Raw genomic sequence first — 20,587 nt, 5'->3', positions numbered from 1 at the left:
CAAGGCAGATCATGTATTTTCTGCCCTTTCAAAGGGCAGAACTTTCAGACTGCAGGCTTTCAAAAAGCAGTCGTGTGAGTCTCAGCTGGTTGGTGCCTAGCTCTTCTGTGGGAAATGCGAACTACTTTTTACTATGGTTACTACTTTTAGTTTCTCAAGAATTTGGTACGGTTTAGTCCCGGTTAGCTTCAGTTTTGTAATTAGCATGTAATCAAAATCAATGCTAGTATAATCTATACCTAGTAATAATTCTGTAGTGCTTACAGACTCTGGTGGCATTGAAAGCTTCTGCCAAGGAGACATCAAAGTTTCTTTCCTGTTTGCCATCTCACAGAGGTGGCCTTCAATACTTTGCAGCAGCATTCATGCCATTGTCACATCTGCCATTTCTTTTCTGGTTTTGTTTTGCAGCCACATGCAAAGTCAGTGAGAGAGATTTCAAAACATTCGATCACGTGAGCCATACATATTCTTTCAATAAAAGCTGCAACCTCATAGTGGCCCAGGACTGTACGGAACACCCAAAGTTCATCATTACTACCAGAAAGGTTGATCCTCAGTCTTTCTCAAGACAGGTTCACATAAATACAACCTCAGCGTAAGTGTGGTTTATCCTGAGGGCTCAAGAATTAGGTATAAAGTTTCAGGCAGTTAGTCTGGGGATGGGAGATGTCTAGCTGCTAGGTGAAACTGGTTTGCAATCAGATATTTGGGGAAAGATGCGATTTCCAGAAGGAATCATTAGCTGAGACTCTTTGGTTTAGTTGCTCTTTTCTTCAGTTTCACAGTCACCATCATCTGATAACCTCCTCATTAAGTCTCCACGCTGTCTTTTCTTTAAAGTTTGAATCTCAAAACCCAACATCCCAATGAATTCTGCACTTTGGAAAGAAAACAGCTCATTCATTCATTCATTCGCAATTCAGATATTCAAATTGGTTCTCTGCAAGCTTTGGTCACAAATATCTCTACTTTTTACATTTTAAATTAACCACTAGTTTCTTTTTTTTTTTTCTTTTTCTGAAGAAACATCACAATCTGTCCTACCGCAGATTCATCTCTTCATGTAGCATGCAATGAAGAACCAGTTCTGTCGCACAGTGGAGTTTCTGAGTATGAAAAAGGTAAGCTGTGGTACCCGCTTTTCCACCTGGGAACTAAATATCTTCAAGATGCTTTTACAAATTCCACGGAAAAATCTCTATGTCAAGAAAATACAAGTGAGATTAAGCTGAGGAAAAACTAGACACTTTACTTTCTTTGGATTTGTATTGACTTACATTCCTGTTTCCTATAGTATATACACTCTTACTTTCCCCCAGCATAATTGACAGGTAAATAAAGCCCTTTCTTATATATATCACCAGGTTGGTGATAGTTTAGAAAAAAGGGCTTGTTATAGTCACAGTCAGATGCTTTGGTTCAGCTATTTACCTGGATCACCACCAACATCATTATCATTTTGAGACTTAGCAGACTGGACACAAAAGTCAGTTCCAACTATAGGTAACAGCAGTAGAGTATTTTTACAAATAGAGAGATAATTTCTTCTATTTTTGCTTTCTCTCTCCACAAAAAAAAAAAAAAAATATCCGACTAGCAGCAGAATGATCGTTGTGAAAGAAAACGCATTATGGTGCATTTTGTGCTACTCAGTTTCTCTATTAATTTGAAATTAAGCAGATCATCTTATGATTCACTATCTTTTTACAGGCGATGTTAAAATTTATAAAAATGGAACAACAGTTATCGTGGAAGCTCCAACACATGGACTGAAGAGAGCGACTTTTGATGGTGTGATCCTTAAGGTATTGGGCTTACTTTCAAGGTTACTACTTTCTTTCTGTTTAGTACCTTGGCAATGTAACAGACCAACACTCCAGTATTCCCTACAAAGATGTGCTATTTTATAGGTTACTGTTGCTTCGTGGATGAGAGGAAAGACCTGTGGAGTTTGCGGAAATAATGACAGAGAAAAGCACAATGAACTCCTCATGCCAAATCATAAGCTGGCACACAGCTGTTCTGCTTTTGTTCATTCATGGGTATTGCTAGAAGAAACCTGCTCTGGTGGTGAGTAGATCTGAAAACAATTTATGCTTGGGGAGAATACGAGCTCACTTTTCCTCTGCCAATAGCTAGAAAATATTTTCTTTTTAAAAGCAGCAGATATTTTTTCCTTAGAAAAGACAATAGCAATATATATCCATTTTAATTTCATTAACCACTGACTGTTTAAAACACTGCCTGTGAATATAGAGAATATACACTACAGCAAAAGTCTTTGTCTCATATGCAATTCAATGTTAGATAATCCATTCTGCTATAAATTCTTACACTGAGCAGCTTTTTTCTTGGAGAGGCAAAATCAGGCCTAGCCTTGCTCCCACTGAAGTAAGTGTCATTTTTACCACTGAATTGAAGCAGTTTCAGCTGTTGTCTGCAGGCTTCATTCAATCAAACAAGTTGCAGGCTATGAATGCAGTGTCAGATCTGAAGTTTATGTAAATTTTCAGAGTGCACGAAATTTCATTTTTGTTCTGCGTCATCTGAGGGTGCAATCTCAGGGAAATATTTAGAAATACTCCTGAGGTAAAAGAGCTTCCTCTTACACGTAGCTGGAAAAATAATGATGGTATCCCATAACATCAATACAGTTTTGTTCTGTAGGTCTCCATTTACCTTGGACCTGAGATAACTTTATTGAAGTTAATGGTTGTTTTCTCCTTGACTTCGGTGGCAGCAGAATTGTACTTATCTGTGTGTCAGGAAACGGAGTCATAGCCGGGATCCTGTTAAGTGACATTATACCTTTCTAGTGAGATAATTGCAGCATTATAAAAATCATCCAATACAAAAATTATCCTTGATGTTATTACATAAATGCTGCCTTTTTTTTATCCATTCACTACAGTTGACATTTTTCCTAATGCAATGAAGTAGCCATTGTGCTTGCAGTATCTATTCTTAATAGCTTTCAGACATGAGAGGTTATTTTCTGTGTATTATGTGGTTCTAAAAAACTGGGTATACATGATTCCATTTGGGTTATATTGTGCAATTAGATTTTAAAAATAGCTCCCCTTTCAGACTCTTTCCTCTATCCCCCAACTTATTATCATCCTATCTCGATAACCTCGCTGCTGCGAAAATGGTTTGTCAGGCACCTGTGTTTTAATAAAAGCTGAGGAGAAAATATGGACCTTTATTATTGCAAGGATCGATTGGGATTTATTTCTACAATTTTAACTACCTTTCCTTTCCTCTTAGGGTGCAAGCTGCAGCGCAGTTATGTGAAGCTGAATCGAAATCCTACTATTGATGGAGAGGAATCTACGTGCTACTCTGTTGACCCAGTACTGAAATGTATGAAAGACTGTACTCCAATCGAAAAAACTTCAGTTAAGGTTGGCTTTCACTGTTTCCCAAAAGGTACGATATTTTTCTCTCTCTGCGTCACGTACTGTAGGAGCTCTGTTAGAGCACGCGAAAGAACAAAACACAGCACAGCCACGCACAGACCTCTATTGCTCCAGCTCCTCTCTGAGCTGCTGGTTTTAATCCCATTAGTATTTGCTATAACCACTGACAGTACCGGCCAGCTAAAAGCTAGTTTAGATGATGGCAGGTAGCATCATCTGAGAAAAACATTTGAGGTGGTAAAAGGGGCATCAGTGATCGATAAAAATTTTTTCACGTTTTCAAGATCTCCATAAAGTTGAGATAAGCAACACCGAGTCCTTTTATGTACATTACAGCCTGCAATTTTGTGTAGACCAGGGCAAGCAAGGCAATTGAAAGGCAGTCAAGGAGTGTGACATGACTGCTGCGATTAGGCTGCCATGCTATGCCGCTGTGCAATACATCAGCAAAAAAACACATTGCTGAAATGCTCCCTAGATTGTTCCAAAAAATGGTTTGTTTTTGAAGGTATTTTGTACACACACACACTCGTGCCCCAGATTTTTAAAAATACTGGGCCTTTTTCTCCTTTCACTTACACCAATTTGTCACGGATGTGATGCATTGCCTAACACAGGTTCACCCTGAAGTTATATAGGCGCAAGAATCCAGCCTGGAACCTACAGATATTGCTGGTGTATTCCTTCCAATATCTTTTAATGAATTACTGAGTACATATATACCTTAGAGGGAAACCTACCATTAGGGAGTATCTACTGAAGTGGTCTGTTCTCTGCGTTAACCATTGTTGGCCAAATCCATTGTTAGCCGGGATAATCCAGTGCAGTTTCACTGAAGCCAATGGACCCCCGTGTTGAGTAATACTGGAGTGGAACAGAGTATTTTATGTCTGATTTTGAACAAGGTCTGTGTAGAACTTTGCACTTTCCTCATGTTATTAATATCTGCAATGTGCTGAATCAGCCCATAAAAGCAGGGAGTATCTTTCTGTAATAGCCAACCACCTACAACAGCCTCTTCAACAAGTAGCACAGAGAGCGCGCTAATAGTTTTCTGACGGCTCCCTGAGATGTGAACAGATGCATCCTTTTATGAAAAGAAAAACCCACCCTAAACAAAAAAAAACCCTTCCAAAATCTTGTCATATCCATATTTCACAGATTTCTTTTCTGTATCCAAGTCTGTATCTCTGAAATGTCACCACCCCAGGCCACTCGCTGCCTCAGAATATTAGGCTATAATAAAGCTGTCTCATTCTCTCACAAAAACGTGTGAGAAAAGAGGAAAATCGGAAAAAAAGATATGTTAGTTGTCGCAGCCAAGGCTGCTTTTACAGCAACTGCAGGCTTCTCTGGTTCATTTACTGAACCAGAGACTGGGAAGTCTGCTAGCAACACTCCTAATCAAGGTCTTTTTTTATTTATCTATTTATCCTGAGGAGAAGGAGGAGGAGGTGGAGGAGGGGGAAAAGGAGTGGGAGAGGGAGGAGGAGGAGGAAGGCAGAAGATGCCATTTGTGGGTTTTTAGCAAGATGATTGTTTTTCCTCAGGCTAAGGATCAACAGGAATACAAGGCCGGCCCTTAAAAACTGTTCTTTTTCTTTCTTTTTTCAATGACTTGGAGAAGCAGCAGAAACAAACTCCTCATCTTTCTTAAGCTGAGAACATGTATTTGCATACAGTAGACAAAGACCTTTCCTCAGCTCTTCATACGAGAACTCAGACCCGATAGACTGCTGTTTCCAAAGAGAGGGACCCCATCCCTGTCAGCAGCGCAGCAAGGATAAAATGAAGCACAAGGATGCAGAATTTCCCCTGTTGTCCTCAAATCAGTGAGACTGTAGTCTTAGGATCTTGACTGAGGCAGGCATCACTCCGAGTTTAAGCCCACGTATCGGTTTACATTTCAAACATGCCACAAGCCCTACCCATAGGGATCGTAGTTACCCAGCCATGATCCTGTTTGCCAAGGGAACTATTTCCTACATGGGTATGAATGTGATCAGACCCACAGTGTGCCCAAGAGTAAGAGACATAACAAGAATTAATCTATATAAATGTATATAAAAAAGAGAACTGAGACATTTTATTGCATTTCTCATTTCACAGCTAGAAAATATTATATATTTTTAAAAAGCACCTCCAGCAGCTTTCTGGGAAATATTTCTTATCCACTTTATTATTCAAAACCAGTGCTTCAGGTTGGACAGTAATTTAGCCAAGGAGAGCGTTAGCATTTCAGGAGATAAGTGACTGATAAAACCTGAACCCAGAGAGCGGTCTCCAGATTTCCCTGTGATGAGAGATGGCATGTTATAAATGTATTGTCCAACTAAGGGATAAAACAAATGGAAGTAAAATTATGAAAGCTTTACCCATTCTCATTATACAAACTTAATCTAAATGGATGTCCTAATATTCTTCTAGATGCAATGATAAACCTCCAACTAGCTAAGAATATGTATTGGGAGGATGAATATCATTATTCCATTTAGATTATTTCAGCATTAAGGGATATGGCTTATTCAAGCTGCTGTTGATAAAGCAGTGTGGTAAGGTTAATACTGCAACTGACAATGCTCTGCCAGATTTCACAATATATGGGAAACTTTAATTAGAAGTTTATGAACCTCTGAAAATTCTCCAAAGGGCTTATCCTTCAGAATGAACTTCGACAAATCGTCAGCTGAAATACGCAGTGGTATGCAGCACTAACATAAAAAGAAATTGCTGATGTGTATTGTTACATGGTGGTCACATTGACGGTGGCTACCTCCAGCACTTTTACAGCCTCCTGTCTGTCATCTTTGTGCTTCGTGAAATGTTATTCATTTTGTTTTTAGGGAAGCATTATAGTAATTATATCATGGATGAAAATCCTGCTCCAAGTCAATGAGTCAGTTAGATGTCAGTTGTACGGGCAGGATTTCATTCTTTACTTGATGAGGGAGTTGGCAGCCATCAAAACAGTATTTCCTTGAAACGTGTTAATTTGCTTGATGTTAGTTAACAATGGCTTCGCTTTTCTGACAGATACTGCTGTAAGCCTGCTGGAATGGCAGAGAAGCAGCGACAAGAAATCTGCATCTGAGGACGTCGTGGAGTCTGTGGATGCTGACATTGATTGTACCTGCACTGGCGACTGTAGTTAAGCTAAATGCTTTAGTGTTGTGCTATAGACATACTATACAAATAATTGAATAGCTGGAGAGATAAGAAGGGAACGTAATAGCTGTAGTAAAATATTAAGAAATGTGCTTGAAGAAAATAAGCCTACTGCATTGCATCCAAAGTCAAATGCATTATGTACAGTCTGCACTGCTTAATAAATATGTTGTTCATTAAATAAGTATTCATGTGGTCTCCCTCTTTATTTTTCCCTATCAACAAAACAATCAGACCAACTGTAATATTATCCAGAAATTCTGCTTCCTTTTATCTGAAATATAATTTTACAGCAGTCCTCTCTTAAAATTATGTTCACTAGGTGATGAAAGGAAAACATGATTACGGCTACTGCTAACATTCCATTGTGCAAAGAATTTCATATTTAGCATACTAAAGACACAGTAAGCATTTGTTTTCTTTTATGTTTTCTGGTAATGTCTGTTCTTGGAACCATTCTGCAAAAAAATACATTTTACTCCCAGCAAGACCATTAGCCTTAGTGCATTCTACAAAGGAATGAATTGGACTGCTAGACTCCCACTGTAGCTTTCCAGAGAGCTATAGTGTGTGACACAGTCCCCATTTTCATTTAAATTTCAATGGATGTGCTGTTGCTTCATGAGCTAAAAGTATGAATAGGAACTTTTTTTTTTGGTTTACCATCTCCTATTGTATATCTATGAAAACGATGCCTTCAAAAACTTCAGGGAAAAATAATACATCAAGGAGCATTCCAAATACTCCGAAAAAGTAATATATAGAAAAATACGTAATATCAATAGCATCATAAAGCTAAAATAAAGTACAAGCAGGACAGTTAGACCGTGTTTAACCAGTGCAGTGTCGATCTGCTAGCTTTCACTAGGCCTATGCAGAAAGGCAATTCCCTCCCACCCCAGGGGACCAAGAACAGGTGGCACCTTCAAACCCCGAGCAATGGCACAATATCTCCTCACCTTGTACACGAAGCAGCCGTGCAGCGAGGCGTGATCTGTTTTCCACAACAGTCAATAGCAGCCAGCATGCTCTTCCAAGAGAAGCCTTAGCATGGGCAAGGTACTGCTGAACCCAAATGCTGTCAGGAAACTGCCATTAAAGAAAATTCTTTCTAACTGAAAACTGAGCCATCAGAAAGACGATTGAAGACTAAACAGCTGAACAATTACAGAATAATGTTTCTCAGTGCTTTTCTTTCAAGAGCAGAAACATGAGTAGTGTGTAGTCCTCCTCTCGCTCTCTCTCAAGTTGCAGCTTGCCACCAACTTGAAATTAGAAAAGACCCTGTTCACCTCTGCCCCTAAGCCTCTCTCCTGAGGATAACCTACAGCCAAAAGGGGGTTACCTGCCTCTTTCCCTCCCCCCAGTCTTAATGTAGTCTATATGCGTTGTATTTGAGACCCTTCGTGTGCACTGGGTCTATATGCAGAGAGCACATTAATTTTTTTTCATGCAGGTATGTTCATACTAAGACCAGTAACATGAGTTCTTGCACCATGTTTTTACTCGTAACAAAGCATTCACAAATTCCCTGTACAAAAGCTGTGTTTTGCTAACTCGTCAGAAGGGCTACACTGCAAAAAGGGTAGCCCCAAATACGAGGGGAGATGAAAAATATTGCATTCCTCTTCCCTTTAAAAATCACACTAATATTACACCTTGACAGCCCTTTTCTTCCTGGTGTTGTTTTCACTGTGGCTTATGGGAGATTTGCCATTGACTTTCATGGGATCAGACTGTCATCTTTAATCCAACACCTTTCTCTTTAATCCGCTTGTTTACAAAAGAGAAACTTTTGCCAGTCAACCACTTCAGATAAGACAAAGGTAGTTGAAGAGATGTAGTGAGAGAAGAAAAATGAACTTTCATGCTCAACTACTAGAACAGGAATTTAGTAACTGCAAAGAGCCATTAGTAAGAGAAGTAATTCTGCTCGCAGTAAAACAGAGTCATCTACACAGAACCATGACACTAATTAACAATGATCAAGCTGGGATGTACAGTACAAAAAAATACAAGCAGCTCATAAAGGCAAATGCCTTCTCCCAGAAACAATTTACAGACTGTTATCAAGCCATTGGAAAAAAACTTGAAGGCAGAGAGTGACCAGCAGTCCTAAATTAGTTTATTCTAGAATGACGATACGTAATAATACTACATACTGTCCAGCGCTAATAAACAAGTGTGCCAGTCAGGCCTGTCCCTGATGAAGCCCCGCTCTGGATCCTGCACCGACGAGAGGGCACCTCCGGCACCCCAATTAAAGGGAGCCACCAGAACAGCTATACGTCTCTTTCTGCTAAATTTCCATGCCTGGAAAAAGGTCTTCTGCCCATGCTAAACCCACACACATGGGCTTTTCCCCAGGAGAAGCTCCTCTGCTGGCACTTTCCACTGGCGGTGGTTTTCACGGGCTGTAAAGCTCCCAACAGCAAGATGCTGCGTGCAACAGCTTGAGCCCAAAAGTCCTAAAGACACTCCCAGCTCACGCACTGTCCCAGGCACAAGGAAAGAACGGTGAAAACGCCCCACGGTGTCAGAGCACGGCCAGGGAATTCACTCAGCATCACCCTACCAGTGGTGCAGGCTCAGCCCCGGGGAAGGCAGCGGCCAGCAAAGCCCAGGCACTGTCCTTTCACCCGCCTGCGCAGGGCACGGGTGAGACACAGCTCTTATTATTTCCTTTTCAAAGGGGCAGCTTTCATTTCCATCCAGTTCCTCTTCGTTAGTGCCCTCTTGCTGAGACAGCTGAATGCCTTTGACTGACTGAAAGACTCCACTGGTGTTGCAGCTGTAAAATCCAAATATAATGAAAGTGAGTAAAGCCTGAGGTTGGCAGTGGGCACGGCAAAGCAAAACACTTAGAACCAGCTCATTTTGCCAATGGAATTAAGAGCATTATCAGTACAAGTGTGAAAAAGCCCTTCTGGAGTTCCTAATGCACCACATAGACATTTCCAACCCATCTGGGAGGATATCTGCAGTCCAGATTTAAACCTCATTTGGAAATCACGCCTGTCCTATTTTATAAAGCAAACCAAAGTTATATAGCCTACCGAGTATTAAAATGTGTACTTCACAGTCTGAGCTTTTATGCACTCCACTTTTCATTCCTAGTGCTTCTCAACGACATGAATTAATGAACTTTGGACTTTACTGTAGTAATCAAGGAATATGACCTTGCAATTACAGTATCCAGTATTGTTTAGAGATATGAGTGTCAGAAAAAAGATGCAGGCCTAAGCATAGGCTGGGCTGGAGTCCTAATCCTGCCTTTGCAGCTCTGTAATGCGGTTTTGCATGAGGCTGGGGATTTCTGTGCCTTGTTTTCTGCGTCAGAAGGATATGACTACTTACCCACTTGATGGAGTCAGAAATGCTTATGAATTTATAGTCCCGTATGTCTTTTGCAAGTTCTTCAGTGATTCTAGAGATGAAAAGTAAATTTTTCCACTAGATCTCCTAACCACATGAGTATATTTTATTGCTAAGTTGAAGGTTTTCATTTACAGAGTCATCCAACTGTAAAATAACTATACATTTGGAAAAAATCAAAACAACGTATTTAATTTGTTCACGGTCAGCTTTGGTTAAACCTTAGTGGATTATTCATAAAAGCCTAGAATTGGATCCTGCTATTACAGTGGGATAGGCAAAAGGCTATTGGAGACACGGTCTTTTGTACGCTAGACAAAGACAACAAACCTTTTGTCCATCAGACCTGGCTCTTTTGATTCACTAATTTTAAATGACATAGTGACTCTCAGGAAAGCACGGCCATTCTGTTCCAGAGAAAGCAGCTACAGTGTGATAGGAAACGACAAAACCGTTAATATCAGACCCCTCCTGGAAACGAAGTGCTTGCTTCGCAGCATGAGCATTAAAAAAAATAACATGTACAATTCTAACCCCACCGAAGTCAATGGTTAAACTCAACAGAGCCAGGCTTTTACTCAGCATGTTTGAATGAGTTATTAAACGAACTTTAGTTGTCCCTAAAAATAAATGTACTGTGTGGATCTAAGTGGAGCTGATGAATAAGAAACCTCGGGAATCTAGCAAATACAGTAGTTAGGGCTAAAACCAGAGACAGCACGGAAGGTTGCAGAGCAGAGTAGCTATTAGTAGCCATCTGAGCTTTATGTTGAATCTCAAGGTCTCTCATGCCACCTACTGGCTTTTTGTTTACTAACACTGGTTTAAATCTTTTTCCTCCAGGTTTATTTATAGGTCTGATACATCCCAGGCAGTTTTATATAAATTCTAATCAAGGTTTGGGGTGGGTTTTTTTTTCCCTCTAACCTCTACACTTGATTACTATGTGGTTTTTTTCCTGTAAGTACATTACAATTCTGTACCTTTCTGAACACCATTTCACATTGTCTCTGGAGGAAAACGACATTGCCTAAGACATTCTCATTTCTGTTATTGCTGGATAGGCAGTAATTACATTGCAAGCAGGGCTGGGAGAACAGTTTACTAAGAAAACCCAAAGCTGTTCAAAAATAGCACTTACGGCTCTTCCTCAATCAGTATGAGAAGGTTGTTATTTTCATACCTGAAAATGCTTTAATGTACAAAAAAATAATCTGGTTTTCCCCTTGTGGTTCACTTAGCTGTAATTCACAGTGAACGCTTGTATGTCCTAATATTATTAAGTTTACTTTCAGATGGGTTTTGGGAAGCAAGAATTATATACAGATAGATCTGATCAAAGCACTTCATTGTCTACAGCCGTTTTCTTCCTGATGTGTCAGTTCCTCTTCCCTATTTATCTATGTCCACTGGCCTGTTCAGCTTCTCTCAGCAGCACAAGCCTGGGGACCTCCACACACCTTCCCCCAGCTCCTGAGGGTAGCAGGCAGCCCTGCAGCTGGGCGCCCTGCCCCATCTAGAAGCTAGCCTGGCAGCTTCAAAATTCACATGGCACCCCATGTTAAAACCTCAGCCCCCTGAAGCTTTTGGAGCTTTACAAACTTGCTCTCCCTCCTCTCTTTCTGCAGTATCTTTCACTCACCTCTGATTACGAACAGGCTAAGGGCCAGGGACGTGTGACACGGTAGTTGTTGTAAAGGCTGGTTGTTGGTGTTAGGCAAGATTGGGGTCAGGGCACAGAAGGAGTCTGAACATCCAAGACCTCTGTGGATTATCCTGGAGTACTCCAATTGCCATCTGCATAAGAGAGGCCAAATTAAATCAGTATCTTTACAGTAGCAGCTAACTGGGATTCATCAGGTTGTGCATACTGTTAGTCCAAGTAATCTTGGGTCCTGTTACTGGGTAGCCCCGTCCTCCATCATCTTTGATGCATTTTGCCTTTAGGTAAATTGTGAGTGCTTTGGAGAAAAATACTAATCGGAGACTTGAACCATTAAACCCTGAGTCCTGCATGAACTCTGCAAGGGTCACCACATCAAATATAGTGCTAAACTACGGTGCTGAAATAACAATCCTCCAGCTTTTGCCGCATCTTTGTTTTGTCTCACTGGGAAAATGGATCACAGTCACTTTTTGTTCTGAAGATTCAGGGCACTTTCATGACTCTCATAATCTTCTCCTTGGTGACAAATGCATGAAATGTTGTGACTAGCTCCCCGCGAACCTATCTCCATTATTTTTTTACATTAGTTCCCCATGCATCATCCTAACCTTTGCAAGTAGAAGTAACTCAACATTCTTTATAGACATTACATGAAACAATATTTAAGTGCTTTGTTTAACAGTGGTCATATCTGTCTCTCATGTGGTTGAGAATTTACTCTAGCTAGAGCGGCTTTGATGCTTTGTTTTCTTGCCAGCTGATAAAAAGATAATTATAGCAAAGGAAATACAGCCAAGAATTCAGGCTGAATAAGCTAATACGCTAGAATTCTACTTAGATTCCTGCTTATGTGGTCAAAACAAAACTATTAATACTCAAGATCTGTTCATGTCTGTGAGACTTGTGGGATGATATACAGATTAGCTTCACTATGGGCATAAGAGATTGACGCAGGCTCAGGCTGGGATGAGAGCTGGCAGTCAAATGTGTATCTCACCGTGACACTAACCTGTCTGCATTACTTCAGACTCAATGCGGATACACTGGTATCACTGAATGGTGTTTCATCTTTGTGAAATGTGGCTAGACCACTTCCAGTTGATACTAACTTGGGCATCTTTACACCATGAGTCACGGTGCTCATCTCTGATGTTACGATTCGCTGTGTTACAAGACCTGCCTTCATGTGTCTGAAGCCAGAGTACAGTCTTCTCTCCAGCGTGATGTACTAAATTTCATACATTAAGGAGAGTTAATCACTTTAGGTGGGATCTAAGGTATCTTCCCCCCGTAGACTATTCAATAGGAAATGCTGAAGAGGTCATCATACACATCCCATTTCCCAGGGCCCTGGGCTCCCTTGGAACAGGTTTCCATACCTGAAATCACTTTCTGGGTTCTGGCAGCTATATTGCCCCTTCTGAAACACAGCTGGGGGATGGTGGGGAGGGGCAGAAGCCTCACGTCTTAGGTGACTGTTCAATCTCTTAAATCATTGTATGAAAATAGGTGGGAACCACCGTTGCATCATTGAATTAGCATAATCACAGATACTGGGCTTTTGCGGGGCTCACTGACAGAGATTAAGGGGTGTAGAGGGAAGAACATCTTGTGTGAGGCTTTTCATGTCTTATGTGTGAGAAGGGTCTGAGCCCCGTGGCTTTTCCAGCACTTCTGAGCAGAGGCAGGGCTGTTCTTTAGGATGCTGGAGATCTGCACAGATTGTGAAAATTGGTAGACTTCGCTGTTAAAAGGTATAGAAGGGAGTATTAAGGATTTCAGCCTTGAGTATAAGCACCAACATCGTACCTAAGTCTTTTACTTTCCTCTGTGAAGCTGGGCATCAGTCTCTACAATGCTACAGCTTCACATTGGAAAATCCTGATGCAGCCAAACTGAAATGCTCCAGAGGAATTAATTGGTGACCTTCCCTGACAGACCAAAATAAATCTGGCAGGCAGGTTGCCCCCTTTGCCAAGTCCTCAGATCCCCAGCTGCAGCCGTACGGATTACACAGCTTCCTGGGCCGGGTGAGGCTGCCAGCTCCGAGTCCAGCAACCAGCCAGCTCCCCCGCGCTGCCTCCTGCCTTCGGCTTGGCTCTGCGGGCTCCTGAGCATGCCCAGGGCCAGCTGGTTAGCACCAGGCAGACAGGGAACCTGGCACTCCCCCCACCTTTTGGCCAGCTGGTGGATCGACAAAATGGATTGCTCCACTCATGAGAAATGCTGGGATGCCGACATCTCCCTCCTGCGCAGAGTGAGAGGCAATGTGGCAGCCTGAAGCTCCCCGGAGGTGCAGCTCCTTTTTTGCAGCCCGCACGGGCTGTTCTCTGCCTCACCTTCTTCTCTCGTGCAGGGGACAGAGAAGCTTTTCAGGTGTGGTGTGATGAAGTTATTTCTTTTATATTTTTTAAAGGATCCCAAAGTGCTAATTTTTTTGTACGTCGTTCGGCATCCTATTCCAGCTTTCTCTTGGTGGGTAGGCACAGACCAGCTGAATTAAAGGTCAAGGTTTAGGTTACCGGCACAGGCAAAGCTGTGTGTTTCGTGTGCTACTCAGTTCTACCAAATCTGCAGCTTTACATGAACAAATACCTACAGAGAGAAACTTGACCTGGCCAAGGCAGAATCATAGCTCAAACTACAGTATTGATTTATATCATGTCTATATAAATATAATTAAGAAGGATTTCTTATTTCTTTCAAAGCTTCAACCAGCAATTCCAAGGCTAAGTCCTTCATGGTACAAACATTTGAATGTCACCTTCACTCACACGCTGCACGTTTTCAGCATGGCACTGAAGAGTGGTTGAAATGTTTGTTTTGCTCCTCTTGAACTCTTGCCTTATCCTTTTGGACAACATTCCTTCCATAAAAGTCTCATTTTAAAGGGTTTTTTTCAATGATTTATATATGCAACTGATTTGTTTTGAAATCAGGTGATCAGGACTGCATGCCTGAACTGGCCCCTATACAATGGCAATATAAATATTTTCTGTAATTGTGTCCACCCCTTCACCGTTGTTCCAGTCATCAAGTCCCCTTTTAACTGCAGCTCCGTGTGAAGCATGAGACAAGCATTGCGCTCCCATCAGAGCTTACACTTGCATAACGTCCAATAACCTCTGTGATTAAGACAATGTGAGATTTTCACCACTGCTATCTGTAAATGTATTTGTTTAACCAAGCTGCCAAAACTCATATTTTAGCTCGGGAACTCCTTCATCCAATAAGGCTCTCATTACACTTCCACTGTTCTACAAGCACTTCATCCTAAGGCAATCAATATGGTAAAAAGAATAGTACTTTTTAAAAACCAACGACCTCAAGTCAGTGGGTGTTTGGAATACAGATGAAGTGGGATCACCCAAGGTCAGCCCCCCCAGGAAGATACGTGATCATTTCTACATTACATCATCCTTGAATTTCAATCTTTTCCTCAATAGTTGCGCTGAAATCATTGAACCTCACCGTTTTCCTCCACATCAACATGCACTCTAGGAAAAAAAACGTTTCTTCTGCTGCAAAAATGTTGGTAGATCTTTTAAAACAGTGTATGAGAAATAAAATACATCTAGTCTGCCAAACTATTCCAATGACTCAAGCCTGAAAACCGCAATACTTTTTCTGAATGACAGACCGAGAGGTTGCTTACTTCGTAATCACGCAGCAATTTCACAGCTACTGGGTTTCATTACCCCCTTCCCTCCCCAAAAGATTTCCTTCATATGAAAAGACCTTTCCCACTTTGAGTTCTTCTCTTTGCCTGAATTCTTCGTTATGCTACTTGTAGGGCTTATTTTTCCCTTGTTAGGCAGAAAGCAGGGTCGTAATGAAAGCGCAATGTAATCAAGTGTGTCTCAACAAGCTGAACAGATTCCTATAGCAAACCCCCAGGAAATCTCAGTGCAGCCCCCTCTGCTCCTACCAGCTGCTGCTGTGCTTATCTTCTAGATAAGAGACTTGGTGATCTCCTCTATGGCCTTGCCTTTGAGGCAATGGAGCAGCGGGAAAGCTGGCTTACTCAAACTTCACCCCGACCTCTAGGTGAGAAGAAGCCTTCCCTGTACAGTTATATGCTCACAGTAGAGGCTGATAAATAGACCGAACCATAAATCAAACAGAGCTAAATAAAATCCATTAGCTATGGTCTCTGCAGAGGGCCCGTCTCGCCTGGCTCCTGGGGGTCCGTCATTTGCAAACTCGCTGCCACTAGAGGGCAAACGTGACCAAGCCATTTGTACAAAAGAAATCTCTCTACATTAAGATATAATCAATCTTAATTATGGCTTATTGTGTGAGAAGAAACCTCTTTGTCTAACTGCACCCTCAGAGAAGATGCAGTAATGGTATCTTTTACCAGACACACTAGTATCAGACGCGTTAAAAGTATTCACAGTTGCAACTGTGCCAAAACACATTGCCACTTCGCTACAAGGCCCAAAAATTTTTTAAATATGCAGGTCAAACACTCTTCTCAAATATTCAGTGAGAATGTGGTACACATCCTGATATGATTCAAACCAATACAAATGAAAACAAACTAGATACATTTCACCTTGCAGAAAAGAATTCTTTTGAAAAATATATTCAGAGTAACCAGTCAAAACGTTTCCAGGAAACTGTTGAGATCCTACTCTGGGAACCTCCTATTGAAGGAAGAGGTGATATAATGAAACATCTAGACTGACTCCCTCTGCAAGGCACTTGCCTGGCTTTCATCTCATTCGAATGAGCACATTGGCAGTTCAAGTCTCATTCAATAGCTCTTTATAATGGCTTCGGGGTCTGTTTCCGGAGTTAGTCATTATCACATAATATGGGCATTTAGCTATTCAACGCTAGGATACAGAAGGCAGTTTCTAGCGCAACAAAGCGAAAGGAAGAAAGTAAGGAACACGCACAATGCGTAGGGAATAACTCAAGATGTAATTTAAGCTGCGAGGAGGAAATAATATTTTTTTGATAATTTCTTGAAAGGTTTGTTGCAAGTGATTTTCCTAATGGAAAGAAATGATAGGTTTGGAAAGATCTGCAGTCATACGAGCCTGCAGAATAGGTATCAAAGCCCAGAAGCTGGCGAGCCTGTTCTCCCCTTAATAGTAGCAAGGCAATACTTTTCTTCAAAGGGAAGTCCACCTTCATAACTGCAATGAGATGCAATTCCACTGATGTCTCTGGAGTTGCATCTGCCTCTGGTAGCAGTAAGTGTGACCTCCCAGCGTCAGGATTTTGTAAAGATTAGCCCAGCAAGCACATAAAATATCAGGAAATTTTCAGCAGGAAATTTTCAGCATTTTCCTTCAGCTCCTCAGAAGGGAAGTTGTCAAAGTAGCTGTCTGCTAAACATATCATCTGCCTTACTATAGAAAGAAGGATGTCAACACTGCATGTCAAATCCAACCCTGAGATATATTTTTTAATGGGCAGGATCTGACTTAGACAGATCCCAAATCTCTCTGCAATTACCTGCATCTGTAGGAAAGACACAAAAGGGTTTATCTTAAAGAGCTCTCAAACTATTTTCCAGTCTTGCTTTTCGTGACAGAAGCAAAGTAAAAATCTTAGGAAAATATTTTCAAAGGCATTGTTGTAAGTTTCAGTTGCTCCCATGCCTTCACACCAGCAATAGTGCTGCTCAGGTGCAGCTTGGCCAGTGACGGTTTGCTCTCAGCCACCACCTCTCCTGGGGGTCTGGTGACCCTTCCTCCATGAGCCCTCTGTCAGCACCCAAACACCATGATACATGATGGCTTTCAGGAAAGAGACTGCTCAGAAGTGGGCTAATGCCACCAGAGCTATTCATCCACTACTACAGCCTTTTCCCTTCAGAAAGAAGTGTTTGGGATGATGCAATGTGAACTGAAATGACTGTCTATCTCCATACCCTTCCTTAGCCAGTCAAACCCTTGACCCTTCCGTTAAACATAGGAAGGGAGGGCACAGAAATACAAGCACATTAAGAGAATGCTGGATACTTTCAAGATGTTTCGGCTTAACCAGTGCAATATATTGAGTATGCTGGCAGTCCCCTGACACAGCCATCAAGGGACATGCCATGACAGTGGGAATGGACACCGCTTCCTGAAGCCAGTGTTCACATGGCTGCAAGAGGCAAATTAATCCATTCCTGCCAACACAGACTATCACCTTTTCCCTCCTAGTCTTTTTTCCTGCTCAAAGCATATTTCAAACACAAGCAGTTATGTGACCTAAAGCCTAAACTCTGCTACAAGAGCACTAGCTTCCAGGAGCTCTTCCCACAGGTAAAGGGAAGTCACGTCAGCCAGGTGTGGGAGTCATCACATTTCATAGCCGGTTTCTCAGGTTCATTTTTCACATCCCACTGCAGATGGTCACTTCAGAGCTGTATCCAGTCAATATAACTAATTAATTACACTATATTAGCCCAAGAGGAGATCTACAGATGTAAATCACTAATGATAGCACTTTAGGATTATAACATCTGATCCTTTACATCCTTTGTGTGTGTGTGTGTGTGTGTGTGTGTGTGTGTGATTTTCACACCTACACAAGGTACGTACAGAGCCCTAATTCGTCTTTTTACAAAAAGGACAGGGGGAAGAGAATCAAGCCTTTATGGTTAAAGGAAATTTTTTTTGCCTTTGTATCGAACCTTCTCTCCTAAATTGGATTCACTAAGCATATAACAGTGTGCTTTGGTGGGACAGGGAAGTAAACCTTCGGACAGGTTTCGCAAGTGCCCCTTTGGATTCTTAAGTGGGGCACGGAGGTACTGTTCATAGCTAAGTCAGCAGTGTGCGAGTATTAAGGGATGAGACAGCACGTTGGCTGCTTAGCCAGCACACCTCAGCTCCTCCTTTCTCCTTCTTTCCCTACTTAGACATGAGAATTAAAAAAAAAAATTAAAAAAAGAGTGAGTGCTGTAGAAGGTTGTTGTCTGAATGTGTATGAGCAAGATTTTCTCCCCTCCTGGGGAATTCTCCGCTGGGTGGGTAAAGTCCTACCATTCTGGATTGGGCTGGATGCAGCAAGTCATCCTAGCCCTTGCTTTTCCTAAGTTTCTGGTATCTTTCTCTGCTATCATCAGCCAATTTGTTCTTTAAGGGATATGTATAATTTCAGCATATCTTAAATTTTTAGAAGGAGAAAAAAGATTTTGAAGCGTCATATGAACTATGTTTTCAGAGTATGGTGGTCCCTAGTGGAACAAAAGTATGGCAGAACTGGGGTACCACTGCGCCCTGCTTCTCAGCTGGTGTGTGTGTGTACATGGACTGAGCACCTTCCTCAAAAGAAGGAAATGTTTTCCTTATTGTAGAGGAAAGGATGCTCCAGTGCCAAACAAATGGGTAACCTTCTAGGAAGTGCTCCCCAAGCAGCCTCTCTACAATTGCTTCTGGTTGAAGACAGCACAAGAATTCATTTTTTCACAAAGGCATTAGGTAGAAAAGCTTTAATTATTAAAAGAGTGTGAATTAAACAGATACTGCGCTGCACCTACAGTGCCTTGGTGAGAAGACGCTCTGTAAACAGAATTATTATTTCATCAACACAGTAGACTCCTCACTTAATGGCTCACAAACTGGGCAAGAGATGAGACTCGATGTGAAGAAATCAATGACTCAAAGCAAGAGATTCAGCAAATATGAAACACCTAGTGCTCAGCTCTTAGGATTGCATATTGTCTCCTGTGGAAGTGACTCGTACCATGCAGGGAGAAAATAACACTCCTGCTGCTGTGTCCAACTGTATCCATAGGAGATAAGACCGAACTGGTGCTTGCTAGCACTAGACTCCCATACTTTAGGGGTTTTTTATTTGCTTTTTGGTGTCCTCCTCCTGTGCTATAGCTGCTAAATAAATAAGCACTACTGCTTCATATTGCCAAAATGGTCTTAGAGCCTTTTTTTTTTTTTTTTTTTGTAATTCATGACATCAAAGTCAGTATTTCTTAGTAGTGGTAGCCTTATTTTGGTGTCCACCAGATGTATACATCAATCAGAAGGACTCTGCTGTACTGCAGAGAAGAAGCACCAAAGGGCATCCTGCAAAATTAAATGGTGAGAATAACGAAGTCCTTCACAATTTCTCTCTGTTCTAACCATTATAACAACTCGAGAGAGCAGAGAAGATATTTTCAACATGTGGCTATAGGTGCATGACTCTTCTTCAGACAGCTGGCTAGAGGGTAAATGGCAAGAGCAATAAGTATCTATCTCTCCTCCCCAGGAGTGAGCATGATTCATGGATGAAGAATACTTTATTTTCCTACTCACCAGCATACTGAGGCTTTACTGTGAAATTACTTCTTGAGTTTTCCCCTTCTCTTCGGTGCTAATTTAGGGATATAAAACTCACCACGCTAGCTCACTTTTCACTGAAGCGATTTCAGCTTCTCTTCCAGATTCTCGGGGAAAATCTCAGCTTTACATTCATCAGCTCCTAATGCAAAACAGCGAATCTGAGTCTGCAGAGAAAGGTTCCTGGTGTAGTCAGGAGTATCCGCGCAAAGGGGGAGAGGTGAGTTAAATTGCAGAGGAAATCCTTCATTAATAGTGCCAAAGGACTGTACAAAACCTAACTAATGCTCTGAAAGAAGGAAGGATTAATATCCCATTTTACAGCGAGGAAAGTGAGATAACAGAGCAAACACCCAGGAAAATTAACAGCCAGGATCACTGCGGCTTCAGTTCCACATCCATTCCCACGGGTGGAGAGCCAAATTTGGGCAGAATCTCTTCTATTTGTGTGGTAGTTTGTATTTGTTGCTATAGAAGGAACAGCCCAGCAAAATTTCTCGCAAGCAATTTTCTTCAGAATACCCTGTCACTTCTCATTTGGATTTTTTTCCTATCAACATGCATCTTTACCAAATAGGACAGTTAACAGCTAACGTGACAGAAAACAATTATAAATTACACAGAACTGTGTTGAAACCAGACTGCTACCTTTCATGCATTTTCGAAAATAATCT

At 41.4% G+C, this 20,587-nt stretch overlaps 1 protein-coding gene and 1 long non-coding RNA gene across 2 annotated transcripts in view; one reads left to right on the top strand and one right to left on the bottom strand.

Annotated features, from left to right (window-relative positions):
* The window catches only part of LOC134519658 (vitellogenin-1-like), a 42,910-nt gene extending 36,177 nt beyond the window's left edge, over positions 1-6,733 (top strand). Inside the window, exons 31-36 of the mRNA XM_063344099.1 lie at positions 412-598; positions 1,027-1,124; positions 1,714-1,808; positions 1,914-2,073; positions 3,271-3,432; positions 6,456-6,733. Coding sequence (XP_063200169.1) covers positions 412-598; positions 1,027-1,124; positions 1,714-1,808; positions 1,914-2,073; positions 3,271-3,432; positions 6,456-6,574 — 821 coding nt within the window. The 3' untranslated portion in view covers positions 6,575-6,733. The remainder of the gene's footprint in view (positions 1-411; positions 599-1,026; positions 1,125-1,713; positions 1,809-1,913; positions 2,074-3,270; positions 3,433-6,455) is intronic.
* A 1,997-nt stretch (positions 6,734-8,730) lies between these two features.
* LOC134519660 (uncharacterized) lies at positions 8,731-20,303 on the bottom strand. The gene is made up of 3 exons (XR_010072274.1): positions 19,890-20,303; positions 11,605-11,759; positions 8,731-9,378 (listed from the first exon to the last, which is right to left on the bottom strand). It is a non-coding gene; the product is annotated as an uncharacterized LOC134519660 (long non-coding RNA).
* Between the last annotated feature and the right edge of the window lie 284 nt (positions 20,304-20,587).

This window comes from Chroicocephalus ridibundus, chromosome 8, assembly GCF_963924245.1.
Source record: "Chroicocephalus ridibundus chromosome 8, bChrRid1.1, whole genome shotgun sequence".
Lineage (NCBI taxonomy): Eukaryota > Metazoa > Chordata > Aves > Charadriiformes > Laridae > Chroicocephalus > Chroicocephalus ridibundus.
The sequence above is the reverse complement of the archived record's forward strand: the minus strand, read 5'-3'. Positions and strand labels throughout refer to the sequence as shown.